The 23,102-nt window shown below is 43.9% G+C and overlaps 1 protein-coding gene across 1 annotated transcript in view; it reads right to left on the bottom strand.

Annotated features, from left to right (window-relative positions):
• The window catches only part of GTF3C2 (general transcription factor IIIC subunit 2), a 720,157-nt gene that overhangs the window by 600,876 nt on the left and 96,179 nt on the right, over positions 1-23,102 (bottom strand). Inside the window, exon 4 of the mRNA XM_069236502.1 lies at positions 5,749-6,151. Within this exon, the coding sequence (XP_069092603.1) occupies positions 5,749-6,151 (403 nt within the window). The remainder of the gene's footprint in view (positions 1-5,748; positions 6,152-23,102) is intronic.

Raw genomic sequence — 23,102 nt, 5'->3', positions numbered from 1 at the left:
AACTGCTGCGTAATATAAACAGGGTCCGTTGGCGGTGGCTTGTACTTTTTCTCCACCCTTGGAGTTATTGCCCTGCCTTTTACAGGATCCTGAAATACTTGTTTGAAGTGTTTTAGCATTCCAGGGAGCATAGGTAAGCTTTGGTATTGGCTATGAGTGGAGGATAGTGTATTAAACAAAAAGTCATCCTCAATCGGTTCTGCATGCAAGGTGACGTTATGAAAAGCAGCAGCCCTTGAGACCACCTGCGTGTAGGATGTACTGTCTTCAGGTGGCAACAGTCTTGCAGGGTAACAGTCTGGGCTGTTATCTGATACCAGGGCATCATAAAGGTCCCATGCGTCGGGATCATCTGGACTCATTGCAGTATGAGTCGGGGATTGCATCAATGGTGGAGTGGCTACCGGTGATGTGTGCATTGATGGTGGTGGAGTTGTTTGTTTTGCCACCTTTGCGGTGGCTGCTTGTCCTTTTCTTGAAAGGCAAGCCTTCTTTTCATTTTAATTGGAGGAAGAGTGCTTATCTTCCCTGTGTCCTTTTGAATGTGGAGCCTCCTTTGAGTGTAGTCTGGCTCCATTGATTCAAGTTCTTGTCCCAACTTATGTCCTTGCATTTGGGAGGACAACCCCTGTTCCTCTGTGTAGGAACCTGTTTTCGGTTCCGAGGTTGGGTGTTTCGGAATCGAAACCTTTTCGGTCGCCTTTTTGGGCTCCGACGAAACCTTCTTTATTTTCGGCATCGTGGTGTCTCGGTGCCGACCCATTTCGGTGCCACTGTGTCGGTGCCGAACTTGCTCGGAGCCGCTGTCTCTGGCCCGAGATTGCCGTGTGCCGGTATCTCGACCGGAGTCGGATGACTTCGACACAAGCGTGCCCTTTTTCGGTGCCGATTATCGGTCACCTATTTTTCGGGTGAAGCCATGGCCTGTTGGCGGTGGCGTCCCCTGGGCTTTTGTGGTCTTCTCGTGAGTTTTATGTTTCGACGTCTTACTCAAGGTTTTCGGAGTTTCTTCGGGCTCAAGCTCGTCTGAGTCCGACTCCTGAATGGAGAAGGTTTCTTCTTCCTCCTCGAAACGCCCTTGTCCTGTCGGCGCCGACGCCATCTGCAGTCTTCTCGCTCTTCGGTCTCTTAATGTCTTCCTCGACCAAAACGCTCGACAGGCTTCACAAGTATCTTCCTTGTGCTCTGGAGACAAACACAAGTTACAGACCAGATGCTGATCTGTATACGGATACTTGTTGTGACATTTTGGGCAGAATTGGAATGGGGTCCGTTCCATCAGCCTTGAAGAGACACGTGGCCGGGCCGACCAGGCCCCGACGGGGGATCGAAAAAACCCCAAAGGGCCACCGGAGCTCTTCTAAAGTCGGTGTCGATCTGTTGTAACTAACCCGATACCGAAAGCAAACAATACCGACGATTTTTCCGAGATTCTAACTAACTTTCCGACCCGAAACAAGGAGCGAAAAGGAACACGTCCGAACCAGATGGCGGAAAAAAAACAATCTAAGATGGAGTCGACGCCCATGCGCAATGGAGCCGAAAGGATCTCTTGACTCGAAAAGACTTCATCAAAGAAAAACAACTTGTAACACTCCGAGCCCAACACTAGATGGCGGGATATGCACAGCATGTGTATCTGCAGCTAAACATGCCATCGAATATATATATATATATATATATATATATATAAATATAAAACATGTGTCTGACAAAACTATGGCGCTGTTGCTCTTAAACTGATTGCCAATGCACACATGCCTTGTTTATATATTACTTTCTCAAATTGATTTCGAAATTGAAATTCTTGTCCATGGTGGGTTCATTTTACTACGAGTGAGTCGAGTGATTGAATTGATTATGTTGATCGTTACAATTATTTTGAAACCTGAGTTGGTGTATCTTGGTTGACTAACAAAGTTAACTGGTTTAGTTAACCACCTGACTGCCTAAGAGGCTGGTACGGTTTCAATAAAGGAGTTAAAAAGAGTTGGAGAAACGTTTTTACTGTTTAATTCTATTTCTCTTAGAATGGAAGGTCCATAAGCCACTGAAGAAAAGCTGGTGGGAAGCCTGCAACGTGTTGGCAGTGAACATGCTGCTCAGCTTGACTGCTTTTAGTAAATCTCAAATGAAGAGTATATTTTTGATGCAGTTAGAAGCAATACAGCCTCCAGTATATTACAGATAAACCACTGTGAAAAGGGATGCTCCAGTGTGGTGTGGGGGCACTATTTGCTGAGGACTGGTCTTCAGCTTTGTATGAATAGCATAGGATCTGTGTATAGCTCAGGCAGTGCAGGCTGAGTCACAAGAGGGATAAAGATTTTAGATGCTTCCAAGACTGTCAGCATGTCCGAAGTAACGGTTATTTGCCAATGTTTGGGTGATAAATTCCGGTCCACCAGCAGGGTTTTGCCCACTCTGTACTCCATACAGAGTATAAAATAAATTCCACAAAGCGGCGTAGAGATTTTCCTCACTTGCGGTTCACCAATGGTAGGTTAGCGAGCAAGAAAAATCACACGCTGGGCCACCTCCCAGCAAGATTTTTCAATGTGGGCGGCCACACCAGGTCACTACCACTCACGCTGAGAAATCTAAGGCTTACCTTGAGGAAGCTGGCGCTTGAGTAGAAAATCTACTCGAGCAGCAGAAAGAAGCAGTGCCCTCTTCTGCTGTTTTTACAGTGCAGGACAAACTCCCAGTGCTAAAAATCAGCACTCCCCCTCTCGTGGAACTCTGTGGAGCGTGGCAGAGTTTTTTTTCAGCACGTCGAGGAGTTCCACATAGCAGAACTACATGAAATCTGCCCAGGCAGAATGCAAACCAGTGTCTTGGACTTACTTCTCTGCACTGAAGTCCATCCACACAAGCTTGAAGCAGGGACAACAGCAAGGCAAAAGTAGGTCAAGAGAGCACCTGCAAACTTGTTTCTCCAATAACCTTTGAGGCATACTTCATCAGTAGGCCTCGTCTGCAAAAGATTGTTAAGTCTAGCTGGGTCACAACTCAAACACTTGTAATGAGTCTACAGGTCAAAGCTAGGAGGCTCCCCAGCAACTTACTGGCCCTCAGCACTAATAGGACCTGGCCAAGAACTGATGCAATCCTCCAAAGAGGACATGGGTAGGATGCCAGGTATCTGCAGCAAGCAGAACATACTACATTCTAAACATTGAAATACAGGATGGTCCAGCAACAGGTAATGTAACATAACTCTTGCTCTCAACCCTTCACAGCAGCTAGGATTATAAATGCAGGACTGTCTCAGTGAAAGAATTCCCACAGTGTCAGCTTCACATTACTCTACAAGTACAGTTTTCTGAACTCCAGAAGGCTTTAGCTGCATACACCTCATATAACAAATATCTTCATGCTGTACCACTTCACAAAACAGGCTTTATTCTGGCGTGTCTTTTTTAATTTACACAGGCTTCCCCTAGCACTAAGCACTAGAGGACTTCAGAAGTGGGGACGCCCAGTTCTTCCAGTATTGCCTTCTGACTTCTTGAGTATTCCAGCAATGTGAGCTCCTGCAGAGGTGTTTAGAAAGCTATGGGAGCCCGGCAGTGTAATCTTCCTCTACTTGAACTATACTAGTACTCAAAGGTAACAGGTAGTTTAAATTTCCCATCAGCGCCCCTCTGTTTACTAGGGTCCAAGCTACTTAAGTGTCAGCTGGTATTCATAGTGAATTCTCAGTAATCGAGGCTTCAAAGTCGCGCACATTTCCTGCAGAAGTTTCCTAGTACTACAGGATCCCAGCAATTATCCATTCACGTTTTTTGTGCCTTAGGGAGCCACACAGATTCAAATTCTTTGAGTAGCAACTTCCAAATAACAGAAACCCCATAACTATCTTGCAAATGCTTGAGGCTTATTAAAGTGTAGCTTCTTACTATTTCCTCCATCAAAGTTTTGGAATCACTAGCATTCACTTAGGCAAACTGTCTTATCAGTGTCAAAGTCAAACTCATTTTTAGAGTCATTTTATCCATCTTCACCATTTTACTTTAAAACCCTATGATTTTTCATGATGAAGCATGTTTATAGAGACTTGCAGTTGGTGGTATTAAGGTCACAGGTAATTTAGGTAGGGTTACTACTAACATCTCAAGGTTGCCCTCTCAGGATCCAGTGTTAGTTTTTGTGACTGCTATAACATGATTCAAATGCATGTCATCATGTATGAAGGACAGAAAGATGGCAATGAGTGGAGGTAAGATTGCCCATTCTTGCATAAACAGCTGCATAACAGTATGGAAAAACTAGGCTCCGTGAGAATGATCACATTCTGTGGCACACTCAGTTTCCACTTTAGGGCTCCTGGGCAGAATTTCAACTGGACACACAGTTTGTTCCACCAGCTGAACAGATCCAGTACCACAACAATGTTAGAATCAAGCTTATCTGTCGCAGCCTCAAAAAGACAGTCAGAAATTATCGCTTTTGAAACTGAATCTGTAATCTCCAGAACTACAAATGTAAAAGGCAAAGGTCTTTTCAAATGACACTGAATAATCTCAAAGTACCCTTTTGAAGCAGGTGTCAATGCAATAACACAAACACTCAAGGATTTGGTAGAAAACCCATCAATCTTCATTGAGCATTTAGTATTAGAAGCCTCATCAACACCAGACTCGATTAAACCTGTTGGAGGAATGAGCCCACTTCGTAGTTCTATTATGACCTTAACCATTTTGAATAGGCTGCCTGTTATTTAAGTATTTAAAAGTTGTGACTAGGTTCTGTAGTCCTCTGTGTGGCCTGCATGATTGTCCTTCCGACTAGTGGTTACAGGGGGGTAGGGGACCTTAATCCTACCCCTGTTGGGTCGTGTCTCTGCAGAGGCTGGGCTAGGCTTCGCAGTGTGTGCCCGACCACAGGATCTGTGCACACAGTAGTTTTCAAATACCTCCTCCGCTCCCTGTGGTTTCCTCCAGGCGCTGGGTTGACCGGCACCCCCTCAACAAGAGGCAAAGCTCCTGCTTCACGCCAGATTCCCTGCAAAGCCTTACATCTGCACTTGTCCCACTCAAAGATGTCGGGTTCTCTCAGTGCTGCGCCCGAGCCAGCTCTTGGAGGTCACCCCTTGCCTCAAGAGCCACGGTAGCACCCCCTTTAGGTATACTCCTATATAGATATATATAGGATGCAGAATATTTTTTCCTAGGTGTTGTGCATCCCAGGGGCTCTACAATAGTGACACGTCGTCGTCAATTTGGACATGCTCTGTGCATATTAAAACCACTTGTAAGGCTAAACCATAATTATGTCCTTCACATCAACTGTTGTACTGAAATGTTTTTCTGAAAAAAAATAGTCTACTGCAATGAGTTCCAGGTGAAGTTTTATCTTTGCTATATGATACGTACCTAGGTTCCTGCTGGAATAAGGACAGCTCTTGTTCCACTGCAACAGCTGAACCATGACAAAGAAAACTAAGGAGGGGCCATCATGTGAGGGGAAGGGGCATACGTTCTCTCTGGATCCCTTATTAAAAAATTAAACCAAGAAACCTTTTTTTAGTACTGACTGTGGTGGAAGCATACTCAAACAGTAGGAAAGACAGAAGGTAGAACATCAAAGGAGAAGAGCTGCAACGGGATGTACAAATGTGAGTTACAGATATTAGTGTATTTTAGAATTTGGAGCAGCGCAAGTGGAAATGGACTGATCACATCTCTTACTAAAGAAGGAATTAAAAATGTAACTCTAAATAAAAAAGTACGTTTGACAACTTACTGTGAGACTAGATCGCCCCAAACCTCTTCGTAGACTCTTCATCTCAGGATCAGGCCCATCATTAAACAAATCATTCTCATCCTCAAGTATCTCATCATCCTCCCGTTTTAGTAGTTCCTCTGACAATACAAAGTCTGCATCCTGAGACACATCATCCTCATCCCAGTCAGTCTTTTTCTTCTTCCGCCCTCGTTTCTTTTGGACTGGACTCCTTGGTTCAGGGTCGGGCTCAGCCTCCGCTTCAGCTTCAGCTTCAGGCTCGGCCTCAGCCTCAGCTTCAGGCTCAGGATCAGCCTCTGGTTCAGCCTCAGTTGTTTCAGCTCTGTGAGGCTCGCTGGCAGGGGCTGGAAGTGGACCTGATGATGTGAGTTCTGCCGCCAACTCTTGAAGGTACACCATGGCCCTGTTCACAAAAATGAAAGCACAAGCTAAGGCCAAAGCAGTGATAAACCAACTCGGATAGATACCAAATGCAGACACAAGGCAAATCCTAAGAGCGCAGCACACATTTCACAATAGCCCAATGTTGACAAGAAAAGATGTACAATTATGTTTGAGTTTATTGAACCTATAAACACAATTATGAAAAGGACAGGCCACTTCACTGCATCTAGTTCCAAGCCTCAAGGTATATGCAGGTTACCACTGCTGAGTATCACACAAAAAATACTGAAAGTTAGCAAGATGCACTATTGCATACCTAAATTAAAAAATAATAATAGCAGCTCCGTAGCTATTACATCAGTTGCCTAGCTTAGGAATCTAAATGTTATTAGAAATGTCTGTGATGACTACCAAACAAATGGAGAAGGGACATACTGAGTATTTTTTATGTGAAAAGATGAAAGAAACAGACTTGAACCACTTACAAGCATCAGCTTCCAGGCAAGAATGCCTGGGTGTACTGATGTCTTTGTAGCCATTTTGCATGTAGGTGTATGTCACTCACAGAGGCACAACCACTAGATGAATGATTAAGAGATATGCAATATGGCCATTTTGATAACAGCAGTATATAGAAGCAGCTATCCACCAAGACACGTCTTGTTCATGAATTAAAGTAATTTCCACTAAATAAATGCAAAGAATATACAGCTGATTTGTTGAATGAATTGTAAAATCACAGCATCTTTTCACACCCAATGTGTGAAGGGCCTTCGCAGAGGAATCTTAAGCTTGAAAGATAATATGGACAAATTGATAATCAGGGGGACAAAAAAAACTAATAACTTTGGGGGGGTGAGGCGGGATATCTTTCGAGCATCATCAATACCGTCTCAAACCCTGTAATTTTTCTCTGGTGAAGATTACCTAGATCTAGACCTAGACTGGCACCAAAAAAATCAAACTAGCACAAATAAAGCTTTTTATCACAGCCATGGAAGAAAATCAAATGGATCAGACATTAGGTTTGCCGGGACTTCACTAGAAGCCCAAGCTGGCGCAAGTGACCACATATGGGGACATTTTAGTTGTAGGCTCTCCAGTAAAGGGCAGATTATTTAAATCGAAATCACTGTTGAGATTTATGCCTGTAAAATCTTATCACTGCCATGTTCAACATAAGGGAAGAATGAGTCATACCTGCCAATGTTTCCATCGCCACAAGGCAATGAATCAACTTCTTCCCTGAGAGTCAAACAAAAATGTTTCCTGCTTGTAAGTAAGCATGGCTGGTACTTTAAATGCCCTGGTGCCAATCCTCCAATATGTGGCCTGAAAACTGAGGTATCAGACCAATGTTGTCACAAAATCTTTGTCTGGAGAATGAGCTTCGACCACTTCACACTGACTAGAAAACACAGGTAATGAAGCCGGTATCCTGCTGTCTGCACGTTTATAAAGTGGATTTCTTACGAACTACTCAACAAGGTGGGGAGACATGGCTACTATCGCGAGGCACTCTTTGGTGCAGATCATAAGCCAAATAAAAGGACACCAAACCAGTAGCAGTCAATGCCTGATCAGGAATAAAATGCTGGAAAAAGCACAAAAAGCACTGGGTCAAGGTGTCCTAGTAAATGGGAGACTGGATATCCAATCCCTTCTTTTACCAGAAACCATGTCTCTCTTTTTGTAAACATAACCTACTTGCAGCACTGGCCTAACAGTAAGTTTAAGCAGGGCGCTTTCACTGCACACTATGATGTGGTCTAAAACCACTGTGCTATGGTAACGGTATCTTAATCCCCAAGTTTGTTTAATCAAAATAAATTTGATACCATTATCCATATTGCTCTTTGTGTTTTAAGCACAATTCTCTGGATGGGTGCATGGTGACCTAGGTAGCCTTGATCACCAAGCTACACACTGCCCTGTTACACAAAGAAATCATGATTGCATTAATAAAGGTGTTTTACTGCCATACTGTGCTCAACTATTTCTAATTGCTATTAATCCATCTGTTACCCCAGTGACCAAGATCGCTTTGTGCTGCTGTAATACAGCATCTGCTTTTTGTCCAAACGGCCCCACAAACAATTGCTGATAACCAATTCTATCTGGTGCCTCTTGATCGAAGTGCCTTTTTAGGTTTTGCTTGCCTGCTGTGCTTGCAAAATATTTTGCTAATAAAAAAATAAAATAAAAAAGAGCTTTGAAATCTCCCCTTATTTACCTGAACTTACCATTGGCTTGGTCCATAGCTCTAATTTATGTGCTTCTGAATGGCCAGCATGTTGTCTGCTTCACTTCCTGCTATCATCTTTGCGGCTCATACCGTTGTGTTGCCTCTGGACCAGGTACTCCTGCTGGTGACTTGCCATTGGACATTGGCCAGTGTCTCCTCTGCCTTCAACGCTGAAGAGACTTTTTTTTGTTTCCGCATTCCGTTTTCTTTCTTCGCTGCCATCTTCTTTGTTCGCTGCCGTCCTCCTTGTTCCCTGCCCTTCTTTCTTCTTCGCCGCATGCCGTCTTTTCTCTTATTTTTTTTGCTGCCTTTCTTCTTCGCCACATGTCTTCTCGGTCTTCTTTCTTCTTCGCCACATGCTCTTCTGTGTTCTTTGTTTGCTGCTGTCTTCTTTGCCACATGCCGTCTTTCCTGTCTTCTTTCTTCGCTGACGTTTTCTATCTTTGCTGCCATCTTCTTTTTTTCTTCGCCGCGTGCCGTCTTCTATCTTACTGGATTATAAATATTAGAAAAATGTTATAATGTTTATTTTTAATTTGATAAACTGTTAATGATTGTTTTATGTTGTGATGTATGTTGAATTAATAGACAACAAAAAACAACTAATAACAGTTTCTCAAATTTAACACAGACATTATTATAACATTTTTCTAATACTTTGTAATCCAATTTGATAAAAAGAAAAAACAAAGGTGAAACCTATTGGCTTTGCCAATGCTTGTTTTCTACGACACTCTGGTGGAGGTGGTGACCCAACTGCAGAATGGAAGGGCTCGTTAAACAAGGATAATGCTATTTTCCCTTGTGTTACAGAATCTGCTCCATGTGGTTTCACTTGTTAATGATGTACGTAAGTATGTATGTGGTAGCCTTGCTGTTTGCCAAAAGAGCGCTGTACAAGGATAAGCCACATTCAATGAGGGATTGGAAGGGTAGTTGGTTTCTAAGGGTGAAAGTGGACTGTTACTGCATCATGATGTAATGATCTTTAAAGAAGTGTGTCTCCAGTTCTTTGCTAAATCGGGGAAGGGCTGGAGTAGTCCTGTTGGTTATGGTGGTGTCATTCTAGATCCTGGATGCACAGAATGAGAAGGCCTGTGCCTTTTTTCGTTTTTGCACTTCTTTGTTTCTTATATCATGGCATGCTATTGTGTAGAGAGACACTGGATATGGTGAGCTTGTTAGCTAGCTGGCCAGGGGTGCTGGCCATGATGGCTTTGTAGATGATGCAACTAGTTTTGAAGATGAAGCGGGCTGGAAAGGTCAGCCAGTAGAGCTTTAATTATCTAGGGGTTCCTCATGCTCATGATTAGGCAAGATGTAGCAAGAAGGAAGCCCTTAAGTGAGGGCCAGTGTGGAGCCTAGACTGCATAGCAGAAGGGCATTACCACAATACAGATGCAAAAGTATGGGGAGGTTCAAGAAATGATTGGTTTATTTTTCTCTAGCAGAGAGAGCAGATACCCGTCTGTCTTAGTTTTCTTTGTGATGCTTTCTTTGGGGTTGAGACTGGTGTACAGAGTGAATCGGAAACATTGACAATGGGTTGTAAGTTGGGGTACAAATCCAGCCAGGACGTTGAGCCAGGATTAGACTAGTTGTTGCTCTTGGTGAACATCAAGAATCCTGAGCTAGCTGCTGGACAGCCAGTCCAGCAGTGCTGAGGTGATGGATATCTGGTGGTGAGATACAGGTGTGTGTGCAGTCTGCGTATTCATGAATTTTGATAGTAATACATGTAAGCCGTGCCCTCAAGGGATCCATGTGGAGGTTGAAGATGACACAGAACAAGACAGAACCATACGGATAGATGTTTAGGATCTTTTGGGTCCTGAAGGTACCCATGTGAACAAACTGGGAAACCAGTTAAAGCAGTTTCCCACTGACCCCACTCAAGACTTCAGATTGTGGTTGAGCACGGTGTGGTCAAAATTGTTGAAGGCAGCTGATATGTACAGTAGGAACATAAGGCAGTAGGGGCTTCTTCATCTGTGGTCCGGTGGGTATGGTCTGTGATTTGTAAGGTAGTTGTCTCTGTGCTGCGGCATTATCATAAGTGCTATTTAAAGTTGTATTAAACAGCTGTTGATGATGTGATGTTTAAATTGCACACCGTCTTCTTTTTCGAGCACCTTACCAATAAAGGGTAGATGTTTGATGAACTGATAGTTGGAAACGGAGGGTCTAGTGAGCTTTTTCAAGAGTGGGAGAATCTGTCCTGTCCTGGGACCTTCAAAGAAGATGCTGCAAGTGACAAGTATGTTGTCGATGGTGAGCAGGTTAGGAGAGTTTTTCCCGAGAGGATTAAAATGAAGGATGAGCTTAAAATATTATCTTCATACGTGGTTGCATTGATGGAGCTAACAGTGCTGGCAAGGTCACTAAGAAAGAGGGGTTTGAAGGATAGCCACTGTGGGATGCAGTGGTGAAGAGTAGGTATCACAACACAACAGGTTTGGTGTTGACAATGTGCTGCTGGATCATCTTTATTTTCCAGTAAGGATGTGCGCCTGTACATGGAGTTTGTGATGGGGGGGTCAGACATGAGGATAATGTGGTGCTGAGTTGTTCCGAACAATGTTCTGCCTCTGATGGCAGCTTCACTGAGGGTGCTGGTATAGTATTTGACGTTGGCTGATGTGATTACTTTTCTGTGTGTTATGTGCAGGGTTATCAGGGATTCTATTTTGCTTGCACTTGCTTTGCTGTCTGTGCATCGTGTGTTAGTTATCGTCAAGGTCTTCGGCATAAATGGTGCTGAAAGTTTCGGTTTGCACATTGATAATTCAGACCATAGGCATTCACAAGGTTTTCCAGAAATGTGGTGAAGTCTTTTAGAAAAGTGTTAAAGTGTTGACATTAAACATAGAGGTGGCAAGGCAAAAGAGGAGTGTGAGCTTGAAGCTGTCAATGGAAAAGTCTTTGAAAGTCCTGAAGGTTTTTTATTCTCTTTTGAGTAGACCTCAATAAGTTTGCTGGCGCTGAGCAATTGATGGGGACAGCAAAATGGTCAGTCCAGGTGTAGGAAAATCTCACAACTGACGCCTATGTTGAGAAGATGAGATTCAGGATGGAGCCTTGGGAGAATATTGATTCGGTAACCTGTTTTACCACGCAGTAAAAGTGAGGGGGAAGGAAGGTCCTGTTTTTTCATAGGTTCATGGCATTGCATGTTGGTTCATAACCGGCAGTCCTTTTGACTTCCGGGTTGCAGACACAAGACAGTGGAGTCGCGTACTCGCGTCTCCGTGCTCCTCGATATTTGAGAACAGTGCGATTTTACCCTGAATGTGATCTGGAAGGCCGATAATTGATTACATACCTGACATTCGCTGATTTGTGGGTCGATTACTTACTGGAGATGGAAAATCGTGCCTATTAGGATGTGGACCCTGTAATAAAGGAGTTCGGTCTACAACTTGCATACCAGAACAAATTTGATGAACACTGTTGATGACGTATAGAGGTGGTCAATCCTATTAATTAGGAGCCCTGAAGAAGTCGTTTGGGATTTGAACAAGGATTTCCCATGACGAAACACGTGTTGGCTTGAGTTGTACCATTATGGAGGTGTTTTCAAGCATGGCTTGAGTTGTACCACTGGAGGTGTTTTCAAACATATGAGAAAACTATTCAAATCATCAAATACGAATTGACTTTTCAAACGTATATTAAAAATGGACATTTGATTTCCTCGAGATTACTTATTGATTTTTTATGTGTATAAATAAGTGTCTGTTAGGTGTGCCGCACTCTGTACCACGAGGTGGTGAAAAGGCCCAAGAACCAGCATAGGAAGTCTTGATCTGTCCATAAAACTTGTAAATGAGGTGGAAGGTGGTGACCTGAGTTGCAGAAAAAGAGAAGTTGCATGTGAGTAGCTCCATGAAGTTGAATGTTGTTTTCGTTATTGTGGTGCAGGGCCAAAAGGACTTGTGAATGACACCAAGGACTGATCCCTTCTTGTAAGCATGATCTGCAAGGTGGATGCCGTAGCCTGTGGGAAGAACGAGTGAGCCAGTTTCTGTGATGAAGGGTTCATCAAAGTTGTGACAGGTGATTAGGTTTGCAATATCTGGAGGTAGGTTGCTACAAAGAGTGGACTGAAAAGGGAAGAAGACAGGGAATTATGTCTCTCTGTGTGGACGATGAATAATACTGGTAAGTGCACTGACGTCATTTGAGACATATGGATGTAAGGAAGTAAAGTCTGCTTATCTAACTTCTTCTGAAAATAGTTTTGTCATGTCATTCTGTTGACAAGAATGCTAAGAAATCAGTGGCAATGTCATATTTGATCTCATCAGTCATGTAATCAGTTATGTATTTGAGAGGTCACTTGAGGAGCCTGGGGGTGTTTTTCTGTTTTATAACTATAACTAAACTAAATTATTACTGACCACAGGGCCTGGACCTTGATCAAGCAAAGTACTCATTCCAGCAGTAAGTAAACACCCGCTGTGCACGGTCTCCTGACACTGTGCAGCAACAGCTGGTGGCAAGTTGTGGGATGTAGCCAGAAATCAGAAACAATCAGAAATGGGGCTCCAGGGAGAGGACAGCATAGGCGCACAGCGAGCGCCTCCTTTCAAGCATGTTTGACAATAAGGGGACACTCCCCCTCCTGGATACCAGAGGCCATTAGCCTCTAGGGATAGGGCCACCTCTAGGTATTTCCTTGGGTAAGGTAGGCCTATCATCTTAACTCTTTCACTGTCTGTTAATTTGGAGTAGGCTCTTTCACTCTAATTTGAGTCTTAGGGATCCGAGGCCCTGATGAATGCCCCAAGACCTTCCTTGGCTCACTACTAAGGGCAGAAACATGTTGGCTACCGATTTTTAGATAGGTGACCCTGTGAGTCCTTGTTCTCACGGAGGTGTCCCACTTTATGTTTTTAACCACACCAAACAGACACCATTATTAAATTGTACCTTCCCACAGGTGACTGGTTAGGTGTTTTTATTTTTCCTAGGTTAGCTGGATCCCAAATCTTTCCAGACCAAGAATTAATTTACGCACTCCCTCCTGTTCTTTTAACAGTGAGGTTGAGTCCGCACAGGTGGCACTGTCCTACCTGGGTGGGACTAGGTGGTCAAATGATGAAGCATGATACTATATAGTGTGTGAGACCACCTAGACCGTCAAGGGAATTCCCTGTGTCTTCCAATACTCCACAGCATCATACTGACCTAATTATCCTAATAAGGACTTCGACTGGCCGGGGGCACAAGTATACCCCTGACTTTCGCTGTTTGATTTATTAATGAACCCCGTACTTCTTTGTGTGATTTCTGGTTATATCTGGTTATATTCATAGGGAGCGTAGTACGGTTGTGTTCCTCCTAGTTGTCTTTTTCTCCCTTACTCTCTCCATGTGTTTTGAAAGTTGTGGGATGTAGCCAGGCACTGCGCCCAAGCAAGCAAACCACATTCCATACAGCTTCTGGTGATGTGCAGTACTTGTCCTAGTTGGTTTATAGAACCAGGAGTGTAAATAGAGTATGTTGCTTACCGTGTAATCATCTATTCGCGTGAGTGCAGTGCTGCAGATTCACATTTTATGCTCACTCTTGCCATCTAGTATTGGCTCGGACTAGACAACTTGTTTTTCTCAAAGGAGTCTTTATTGCTGACGTGAAGCCAAGTCTCTAACAACAGACACTTGGGTACTGGCAATTATCCAGAATGGTTATTGCATAGAATTTCTCAAATTCCCTCCAAACGTCCCACCGAAAACACACAATATGTCAAAACAACATATAGATCTTCTAGGACTAGAAGTTCAGGCATTGCTACTAAAAGAAGCAATAGAATTAGTACCAAAACACCAGAAAGGAACAGGAGTTTGTCTTGCCACCTTTGCCTGTGGCTGCGTGTCCTTTTCTTGAAAGGCAAGTCTTCTTTTCATTTTAATTGGGGGAAGAGTGCTTATCTTCCCTGTGTCTTTTTGAATGTGGAGCCTTCTTTGAGTGTAGTCTGGCTCAACAGATTCAAGTTCCTCTCCGAACTTATGTCCTTGCATCTGGGAGGACAATCCTTGTTCCTCTGTGTAGGAACCTGTTTTCAGTTCCGAGGCTGGATGTTTCGGAATCGAAATCTTTTCGGTCGCTTTTTTGGGCTCCGAGGAAACCTTTTTTATTTTCGGCGTCGTGGTGTCTCGGTGCCGAACCGTTTCGTGCCATTGTCTCGGTGCCGAGTCTGCTCGGAGCCGCTGTCTCGGGCCCGAGATTGTTGTGTGGCGGTATCTCGACCGGAGTCGGATGACTTCGCCACATACATGCCCTTTTTCGGTGCCGATGATCGGTCACCTATTTTTCGGGTTGAGCCATGGCCTGTTGGCGGTGGCGTCCCCTGGGCTTTTGTTGTCTTCTCGTGAGTTTTATGTTTCGACGTCTTACTCACGGTTTTCAGTGTTTCTTCGGGATCGAGCTCGCCGAGTCCGATTCGTGGATGGAGAAGGTTTCTTCTTCCTCCTCGAAATGCCCTTGTCCTGTCGGCGCCGACACCATCTGCAGTCTTCTCGCTCTTCGTTCTCTTAATGTCTTCCTCGACCGAAACGCTCGACAGGCTCCACAGGTATCCTCCTTGTGCTCTGGAGACAGACACAAGTTACAGACCAGATGCTGATCTGTATATGGATACTTGTTATGACATTTTGGGCAGAAGCGGAATGGGTCCGTTCCATCAGCCTTGAAGAGACACGTGGCCGGGCCGACCAGGCCCCGATGGGGGGGAATCGAAAAAACCAGAAGGGCCCCCGGAGCTCTTCAAAAGTCGGTGTCGATCTGTTGTAACTAACTCGATACCGAACGCAAACAATACCGACGATTTTTCCGAGATTCTAACTAACTTTCCGACCCGAAACACGGAGCGAAAAGGAACACGTCCGAACCCGATGGCGGGAAAAAAGCAATCTAAGATGGAGTCGACGCCCATGCGCAATGGAGCCAAAATGGGAGGAGTCCCTCGATCTCGTGACTCGAAAAGACTTCTTCGAAGAAAAACAACTTGTAACACTCCGAGCCCAACACCAGATGGCGGGATGTGCACAGCATGTGTATCTGCAGCTACACATGCCATCGAACATATATGGAAAATGTCACTTACCCAGTGTACATCTGTTCGTGGCATTAGTCGCTGCAGATTCACATGCTGTGCACATCCCGCCATCTGGTGTTGGGCTCGGAGTGTTACAAGTTGTTTTTCTTCGCAGAAGTCTTTTCCAGTCACGGGACCGAGTGACTCCTCCCATTTCGACTCCATTGCGCATGGGCGTCGACCCCATCTTAGATTGTTTTCCCCGCAGAGGGTGAGGTAGGAGTTGTGTATGCTAGTAATAGTGCCCATGCAATGGAGTGAATGCGTATGTACATAATGAAGTTTAAAGTAATATATTTACAAATGTACAAATGTTTAAGATCTACTTCTAAACGGCTACAGGCTCCCAGGGAGGCGGGTGGGCGCATGTGAATCTGCAGCGACTAATGCCACGAACAGATGTACACTGGGTAAGTGACATTTTCCGTTCAATGGCATGTGTAGCTGCAGATACACATGCTGTGCATAGACTAATAAGCAGTTATCTCCCTAAAAAGCGGTGGTTCAGCCTGTAGGAGTTGAAGTAGTTTGAAATAATGTTCTTAGTACAGCTTGACCTACTGTTGCCTGTTGTGCAGTTAACACATCTACACAGTAGTGCTTGGTAAATGTATGAGGCGTAGACCATGTTGCTGCCTTACATATTTCGTTCATTGGAATATTTCCTAGAAAGGCCATGGTAGCACCTTTCTTTCTGGTTGAGTGTGCCTTTGGTGTAATAGGCAGTTCTCTTTTAGCTTTAAGATAGCAGGTTTGAATGCACTTAACTAACCATCTAGCAATGCCTTGTTTTGAAATAGGATTTCCTGTATGAGGTTTTTGAAAGGCGATAAATAGTTGTTTTGTCTTTCGAATTAGTTTTGTTCTGTCAATGTAGTACATTAGTGCTCTTTTGATATCTAATGTATGTAGTGCTCTTTCAGCTACCGAATCTGGCTGTGGGAAGAACACTGGTAATTCTACCGTTTGATTCAAGTGGAACAGTGAGATTACTTTTGGTAAAAATTTAGGATTGGTCCGTAGAACAACTTTATTTTTGTGTATTTGAATAAATGGTTCTTGAATGGTAAATGCTTGAATCTCACTCACTCTTCTTAGAGATGTGATGGCAATTAAAAATGCAACTTTCCACGTTAAGTATTGCATTTCACAAGAGTGCATGGGCTCAAAAGGTGGACCCATGAGTCGTGTTAAGACAATGTTGAGGTTCCATGAAGGAACTGGTGGTGTTCTTGGTGGTATAATTCTCTTTAGGCCTTCCATAAATGCTTTTATGACTGGTATCCTAAATAATGAAGTTGAGTGCGAAATTTGAAGGTACTACTGAAAGGTCTAGTAGTGTTGTGTACCACGGTTGCCTTGCCCATGTTGGTGCTATTAGTATGAGTTTGTTTTGACTCAACTTGTTTACTAGATATGGAAGAAGTGGGAGAGGGGGAAAAGCGTATGCAAATATCCCTGACCAGTTCATCCATAGTGCATTGCCCTGAGACTGATGTTGTGGGTACCTGGATGCGAAGTTTTGGCATTTTGAGTTTTCTTTTGTTGCAAATAGATCTATTTGTGGCGTTCCCCACATTTTGAAGTAAGTGTTCAGTATTTGGGGGTGAATTTCCCATTCGTGGATCTGTTGGTGATCCCGAGAGAGATTGTCTGCTAACTGATTCTGAATCCCTGGAATAAATTGTGCTATTAGGCGAAAGTGGTTGTGAATCGCCCAATGCCATATTTTTTGTGTTAGGAGACACAACTGTGTCGAGTGTGTTCCTCCTTGTTTGTTTAGGTAATACATTGTTGTCATGTTGTCTGTTTTGACAAGAGTGTATTTGTGGGTTAATATGGGTTGAAATGCTTTCAGAGCTAGAAACACCGCTAACAGTTCTAAGTGGTTTATATGAAACAGTTTTTGCTGAATGTTCCATTGTCCTTGGATGCTGTGATGATTGAGGTGTGCTCCCCACCCTGTCATGGATGCATCTGTCGTTATTACGCATTGTGGCACTGGGTCTTGAAAAGGCCGCCCTTGGTTTAAATTTATACTGTTCCACCATTGAAGCGAGATGTATGTTTGGCGGTCTATCAACACCAGATCTAGAAGTTGACCCTGTGCTTGTGACCACTGTGATACTAGGCACTGTTGTAAGGGCCGCATGTGCAACCTTGCGTTTGGGACAATGGCTATGCATGAGGACATCATGCCTAGGAGTTTCATTACTAATTTGACCTGTATCATCTGGTTTGGATACATGGCTTGTATTACATTTTGGAATGTTTGGACTCTTTGTGGACTTGGAGTGGCAATCCCTTTTACTGTGTTGATTGTTGCTCCTAGGTATTGCTGTGTTTGACACAGCAGAAGGTGTGACTTTGAGTAATTGATTGAGAAACCTAGTTTGTGTAGGGTTTCTATGACGTAATTTGTGTGTTGTGAACACTGTTTTTGCGTGTTGGTTTTGATTAACCAATCGTCTAGGTACGGGAACACATGTATTTGCTGCCTTCTGATATGTGCAGCTACTACTGCTAGACATTTTGTAAAAACTCTTGGTGCAGTTGTTATTCCGAATGGCAACACTTTGAATTGGTAATGTATCCCTTGGAATACAAACCTTAGGTATTTTCTGTGTGAAGGATGTATTAGTATATGGAAATATGCATCCTTTAGATCCAGTGTTGTCATGTAGTCTTGCTGTTTGAGCAGTGGGATTACTTCTTGTAATGTAACCATGTGAAAGTGGTCCGATTTGATGTATGTATTTAATACTCTGAGATCTAGTATAGGTCTTAGAGTTTTGTCTTTTTTGGGTATTAGAAAGTACAGTGAGTAAACTCCTGTGTTTAGTTCTTGTTTTGGTACTAATTCTATTGCGTCTTTTTGGAGCAATGCTTGAACTTCTAATCCTAGAAGCTTTATATGTTGCTTCGACATACTGTGTGTTTTCGGTGGGACTGTTGGAGGGAATTCTCGAAATTCTATGCAATAACCATACTGGATAATTGCTATTACCCAAGTATCTGTTGTTATCTCCTCCCAATGTTTGTAAAATTGGCTTAATCTTCCCCCCACAGGTGTTATGTGATGGGGATGGGTGACTTGTGAGTCACTGCTTATTTTGAGGACTTTTGGGGCTTTGGAATTTTCCTCTACCTCTTTGGAATTGTCCCCCTCTATATTGCCCCCGAAAACTTCCCCGCTGATATTGGCTTTGGTAAGTGGGCCTTGTTTGTGATGTTGTGGTTTCTGTAGATTGTCCTCGAAACCCTCCCCTAAAAGGTGTTTTGCGAAAGGTGCCTCTGCTTTGCGGGGAGTAGAGTGCGCCCATGGCTTTAGCCGTATCAGTGTCCTTCTTGAGTTTCTCAATAGCAGTGTCGACTTCCGGCCCAAACAACTGCTGTTCATTAAATGGCATATTTGGCACGGCTTGTTGAATTTCTGGCTTGAAACCTGACGTGCGGAGCCATGCGTGCCTTCTTATTGTTATTGCAGTATTTACTGTCCTTGCAGCCGTATCTGCTGCATCCATTGAAGACCGTATCTGATTATTAGAGATACTTTGTCCTTCTTCCACCACTTGTTGTGCTCTTTTTTGGAACTCCTTGGGTAAGTGTTCTATCAAATGTTGCATCTCATCCCAGTGCGCTCTGTCATATCTTGCCAAAAGCGCTTGTGAATTGGCAATGTGCCATTGGTTTGCTGCTTGTGCTGCAACCCTTTTGCCTGCATCAAATTTGCGACTCTCTTTGTCTGGAGGCTATGAGTGGAGGTTAGAGTGTTAAACAAGAAGTCATCCTCAATTGGTTCTGAATGCAAGGTGACGTTATGGAAAGCAGCTGCCCTTGCGATCACCTGTGTGTAAGATGTACTGTCCTCAGGAGGGGACGGCCTGCTAGGGTACGAGTCTGGGCTGTTGTCCGATACTGGAGCATCGTAAAGGTCCCATGCATCGGGATCATCTTGACTCATGGCAGTATGAGTCGGGGAGTGCATCAGTGGAGGGGTTGCTACTGGTGATGTGTGCACTGACGGTGATGGAGAAGGTGGTGGAGTTGTTTTCTTTGCCACCTTTGCCTGTGGCTCCTTGTCCTTTTCGTGAAAGGCAAGTTTTCTTTTTATCTTAATTGGAGGAAGAGTGGTTATCTTCCCTGTATCTTGATGAATGTGGAGCCTCCTTTGAGTATAGTCTGGCTCTACAGCTTGAAGTTCCTCTCCAAATCTATGTTTTTTCATTTGGGAGGCCAATCCTTGTTCCTCTGTATAGGAACCTATTTTTGGCTCCAAGGCTGGATGTTTCGGAACCGAAACTTTTTCGGAGGTCTTTTTAGGCTCTGAAGAAACCTTTGTAATTTTCGGTGTAGTGGTGTCTCGATGCCGAATTTGTTCGGTGCCGCTGTGACGGTGCCGAAATTTCTCAGAGCCGATGTCTCGGGTCCGAGATTGCTGTGTGGCGGTATCTCGACCGGAGTCGGATGACTTCGACACCAGCGTGCCCTTTTTCGGTGCCTTGGCTCGGTCACCGCTTGTTTGGGTTAAGCCATGGCCTGTTGGCGGTGGCGTCCCCTGGGCTTTTGTTGACTTCTCGTGAGTCTTATGTTTCGCCGTCTTACTCAAGAATGACTGGGATTCTAAAAAGTGATGTTGAATGTGTAATTTGCAGATAGGCAGAAATAGCTGTGAGATGTATTTTAATGGACGAAAAAGCTAGCTTAGATTTTTGTAAGTGTAATAAGTAGCTTACAATGTTTTTTGCGGACGCATGTAGTGGTTGAATTTGATTATTATGACAGTAATAAACAAATCTTTTCCATTTATTTGCGTAGCAATGTCTTGTAGTAGGTTTCCTAGCTTGTTTAATGACCTCCATACATTCTTGTGTAAGGTCTAAATGTCCAAATTCTAAGACTTTAGGAGCCAGATTGCTAGATTGCGCGATGCTGGATTCGGGTGTCTGATCTGTTGTTTGTGTTGAGTTAACAGATCTGGTCTGTTTGGTAGTTTGATATGAGGTACTACTGACATATCTAGTAGTGTTGTGTACCATGGTTGGCGAGCCCAAGTTGGTGCTACTAGTATTAGTTTGAGTTTGTTTTGACTCAATTTGTTTACTAGATACAGAAGGAGTGGGAGAGGGGGAAAAGCGTAAGCAAATATACCTGACCAACTCGTCCATAACGCATTGCCCTTGGAGTGAGGGTGTGGGTACCTGGAAGCGAAGTTTTGGCATTTTGCATTTGCTTTTGTTGCGAATAGGTCTATTTGTGGTGTTCCGCACTTGTGAAAGTATTTTTGCAGTATCTGGGGATGAATTTCCCATTTGTGGATTTGTTGTTGATCTCGACTGAGATTGTCGGCCAACTGGTTTTGAACTCCTGGGATGTACTGTGCTATTAGGCGAATGTGAATCGCCCAATGCCAAATCTTCTGTGCTAAGAGACACAGCTGTGATGAGTGTGTCCCTCCCTGTTTGTTTAGGTAATACATTGTTGTCATGTTGTCTGTTTTGACAAGAATGTGTTGGTGGGCTATTAACGGTTGAAATGCTTTCAATGCTAGAAACACTGCTAGTAGTTCTAGTTGATTTACATGAAGCTGGCTTTGTTGAATGTCCCATTGTCCTTGAATGCTGTGCTGGTTGAGGTGTGCCCCCCACCCTACCATGGAAGCATCTGTTGTGATCACGTATTGAGGCACTGGGTCTTGGAATGGCCGACCTTGGTTTAAATTGATAGGATTCCACCATTGAAGCGAGGTGTGTGTTTGGCGGTCTATCAACACTAGATCTTGAAGTTGACCCTGTGCTTGTATCCATTGTGTCGCTAGGCACTGTTGTAAGGGCCGCATGTGTAATCTTGCGTTTGGGACAATGGCTATGCATGAAGACATCATGTCTAGAAGTTTCATCACAAACTTACTTGATACTGTTGGTTTGGGTGCATGTTTAGTATAACGTTTTGGAATGCTTGCACCCTTTGTGAGCTTGGAGTGGCAATCCCTTTTTGTGTGTTGATTGTTGCTCCTAAGTATTGTTGTATTTGACACGGTTGTAAGTGTGATTTTAGGTAGTTTATTGAGAACCCTAGCTTGTGAAGGGTTTCTATGACGTATTTTGTGTGTTGAAGACACTGTTTCTGAGTGTTGTTTTTTATTAACCAATCGTCTATGTACGGGAATAAGTGCATGTGCTGTCTTCTGATATGTGCAGCTACTACCGCAAGGCATTTGTAAATACTCTTGGTGCTGTTATCCCGAATGGTAACACTTTGAATTGGTAATGTACTCCTTGGATTACAAACCTTAAGTATTTCCTATGGGAAGGATGTATGGGTATATGGAAGTAAGCATCCTTGAGGTCGAATGTTGACATGTAGTCTTGTTGTTTGAGCAAGGGAATCACGTCTTGAAGTGTCACCATGTGAAAGTGATCTGATTTGATGTAAAGATTTAGTGTTCTGAGATCTAAGATGGGTCTCAGTGTTTTGTCCTTTTTTGGTATTAGAAAATACAGGGAGTAAACACCTGTTCCTTTCTGATGGTTGGGTACTAGTTCTATTGCTTCTTTTTGTAACAACGCTTGGACTTCTAGTTGTAATAGATCCAAGTGCTGTTTGGACATGTTGTGTGCTTTTGGAGGCACATTTGGTGGTAATTGTAGGAATTCTATGCAATAACCATGTTGGATAATGGCTAGGATCCACGAGTCCGTAGTTAGGTCTTCCCAATTTTGGTAATAATCTGTGAGTCTCCCCCCCCCCCCCCACTGGTGTTATGTGTTGGGGATTTGTGACATTGGAGTCACTGTTTAGTTTGTGGGGTTTTTGGGCTTTGGAATTTCCCTCTTGTTTTAGGGAACTGTCCACCCCTATATTGCCCCCGAAAGCCTCCTCTTTGCTATTGGCCCTGGTAAGTGGGTCTGGCCTGTGAGGTTGAGGGTTCTGTGCTTTGGGCCCGAGACCCCCCCTCTAAATTGTGGCTTCCTAAATGTGCCTCTGCTCTGTGGGGAGTAGAGCGCGCCCATGGCTTTGGCCGTGTCCGTGTCTTTCTTTAAATTTTCTATAGCTGTATCCACCTCCGCCCCAAACAACTGTTGTCCATTAAAAGGCATATTCAGTACAGCCTGCTGGATCTCTGGCTTAAATCATGAGGTGCGTAGCCATGCATGTCTCCGAATGGTGACCGCTGTGTTCACTGTTCTGGCGGCTGTGTCCGCTGCGTCCATAGCCAATCTTATTTGGTTGTTGGAGATGCTTTGGCCCTCCTCCACCACCTGTTGTGCACGCTTCTGAAACTCTTTGGGAAGATGTTCAATTAAATGTTGCATTTCATCCCAATGAGCCCGGTCATATCTTGCCAATAAAGCCTGTGAATTGGCAACGCGCCATTGATTGGCTGCTTGTGCTGCAACCCTTTTCCCCGCTGCATCCAACTTTCGACTTTCTTTGTCGGGTGGTGGTGCATCCCCAGAAGTCTGTGAGTTTGCCCTTTTCCGGGCTGCCCCTACTACCACCGAGTCAAGTGTTTAGTTGTTGCGTGATGTACACAGGGTCCGTAGGGGGAGGTTTGTACTTCTTTTCCACCCTAGGTGTGATGGCTCTGCCTTTGACTGGGTCTTGAAACACTTGTTTCGGGTG

The sequence above is a fragment of the Pleurodeles waltl genome, chromosome 5 (genome assembly GCF_031143425.1).
Source record: "Pleurodeles waltl isolate 20211129_DDA chromosome 5, aPleWal1.hap1.20221129, whole genome shotgun sequence".
Classification (NCBI taxonomy): Eukaryota; Metazoa; Chordata; class Amphibia; order Caudata; family Salamandridae; genus Pleurodeles; species Pleurodeles waltl.
This window is presented reverse-complemented; position numbering and strand designations above follow the sequence as displayed.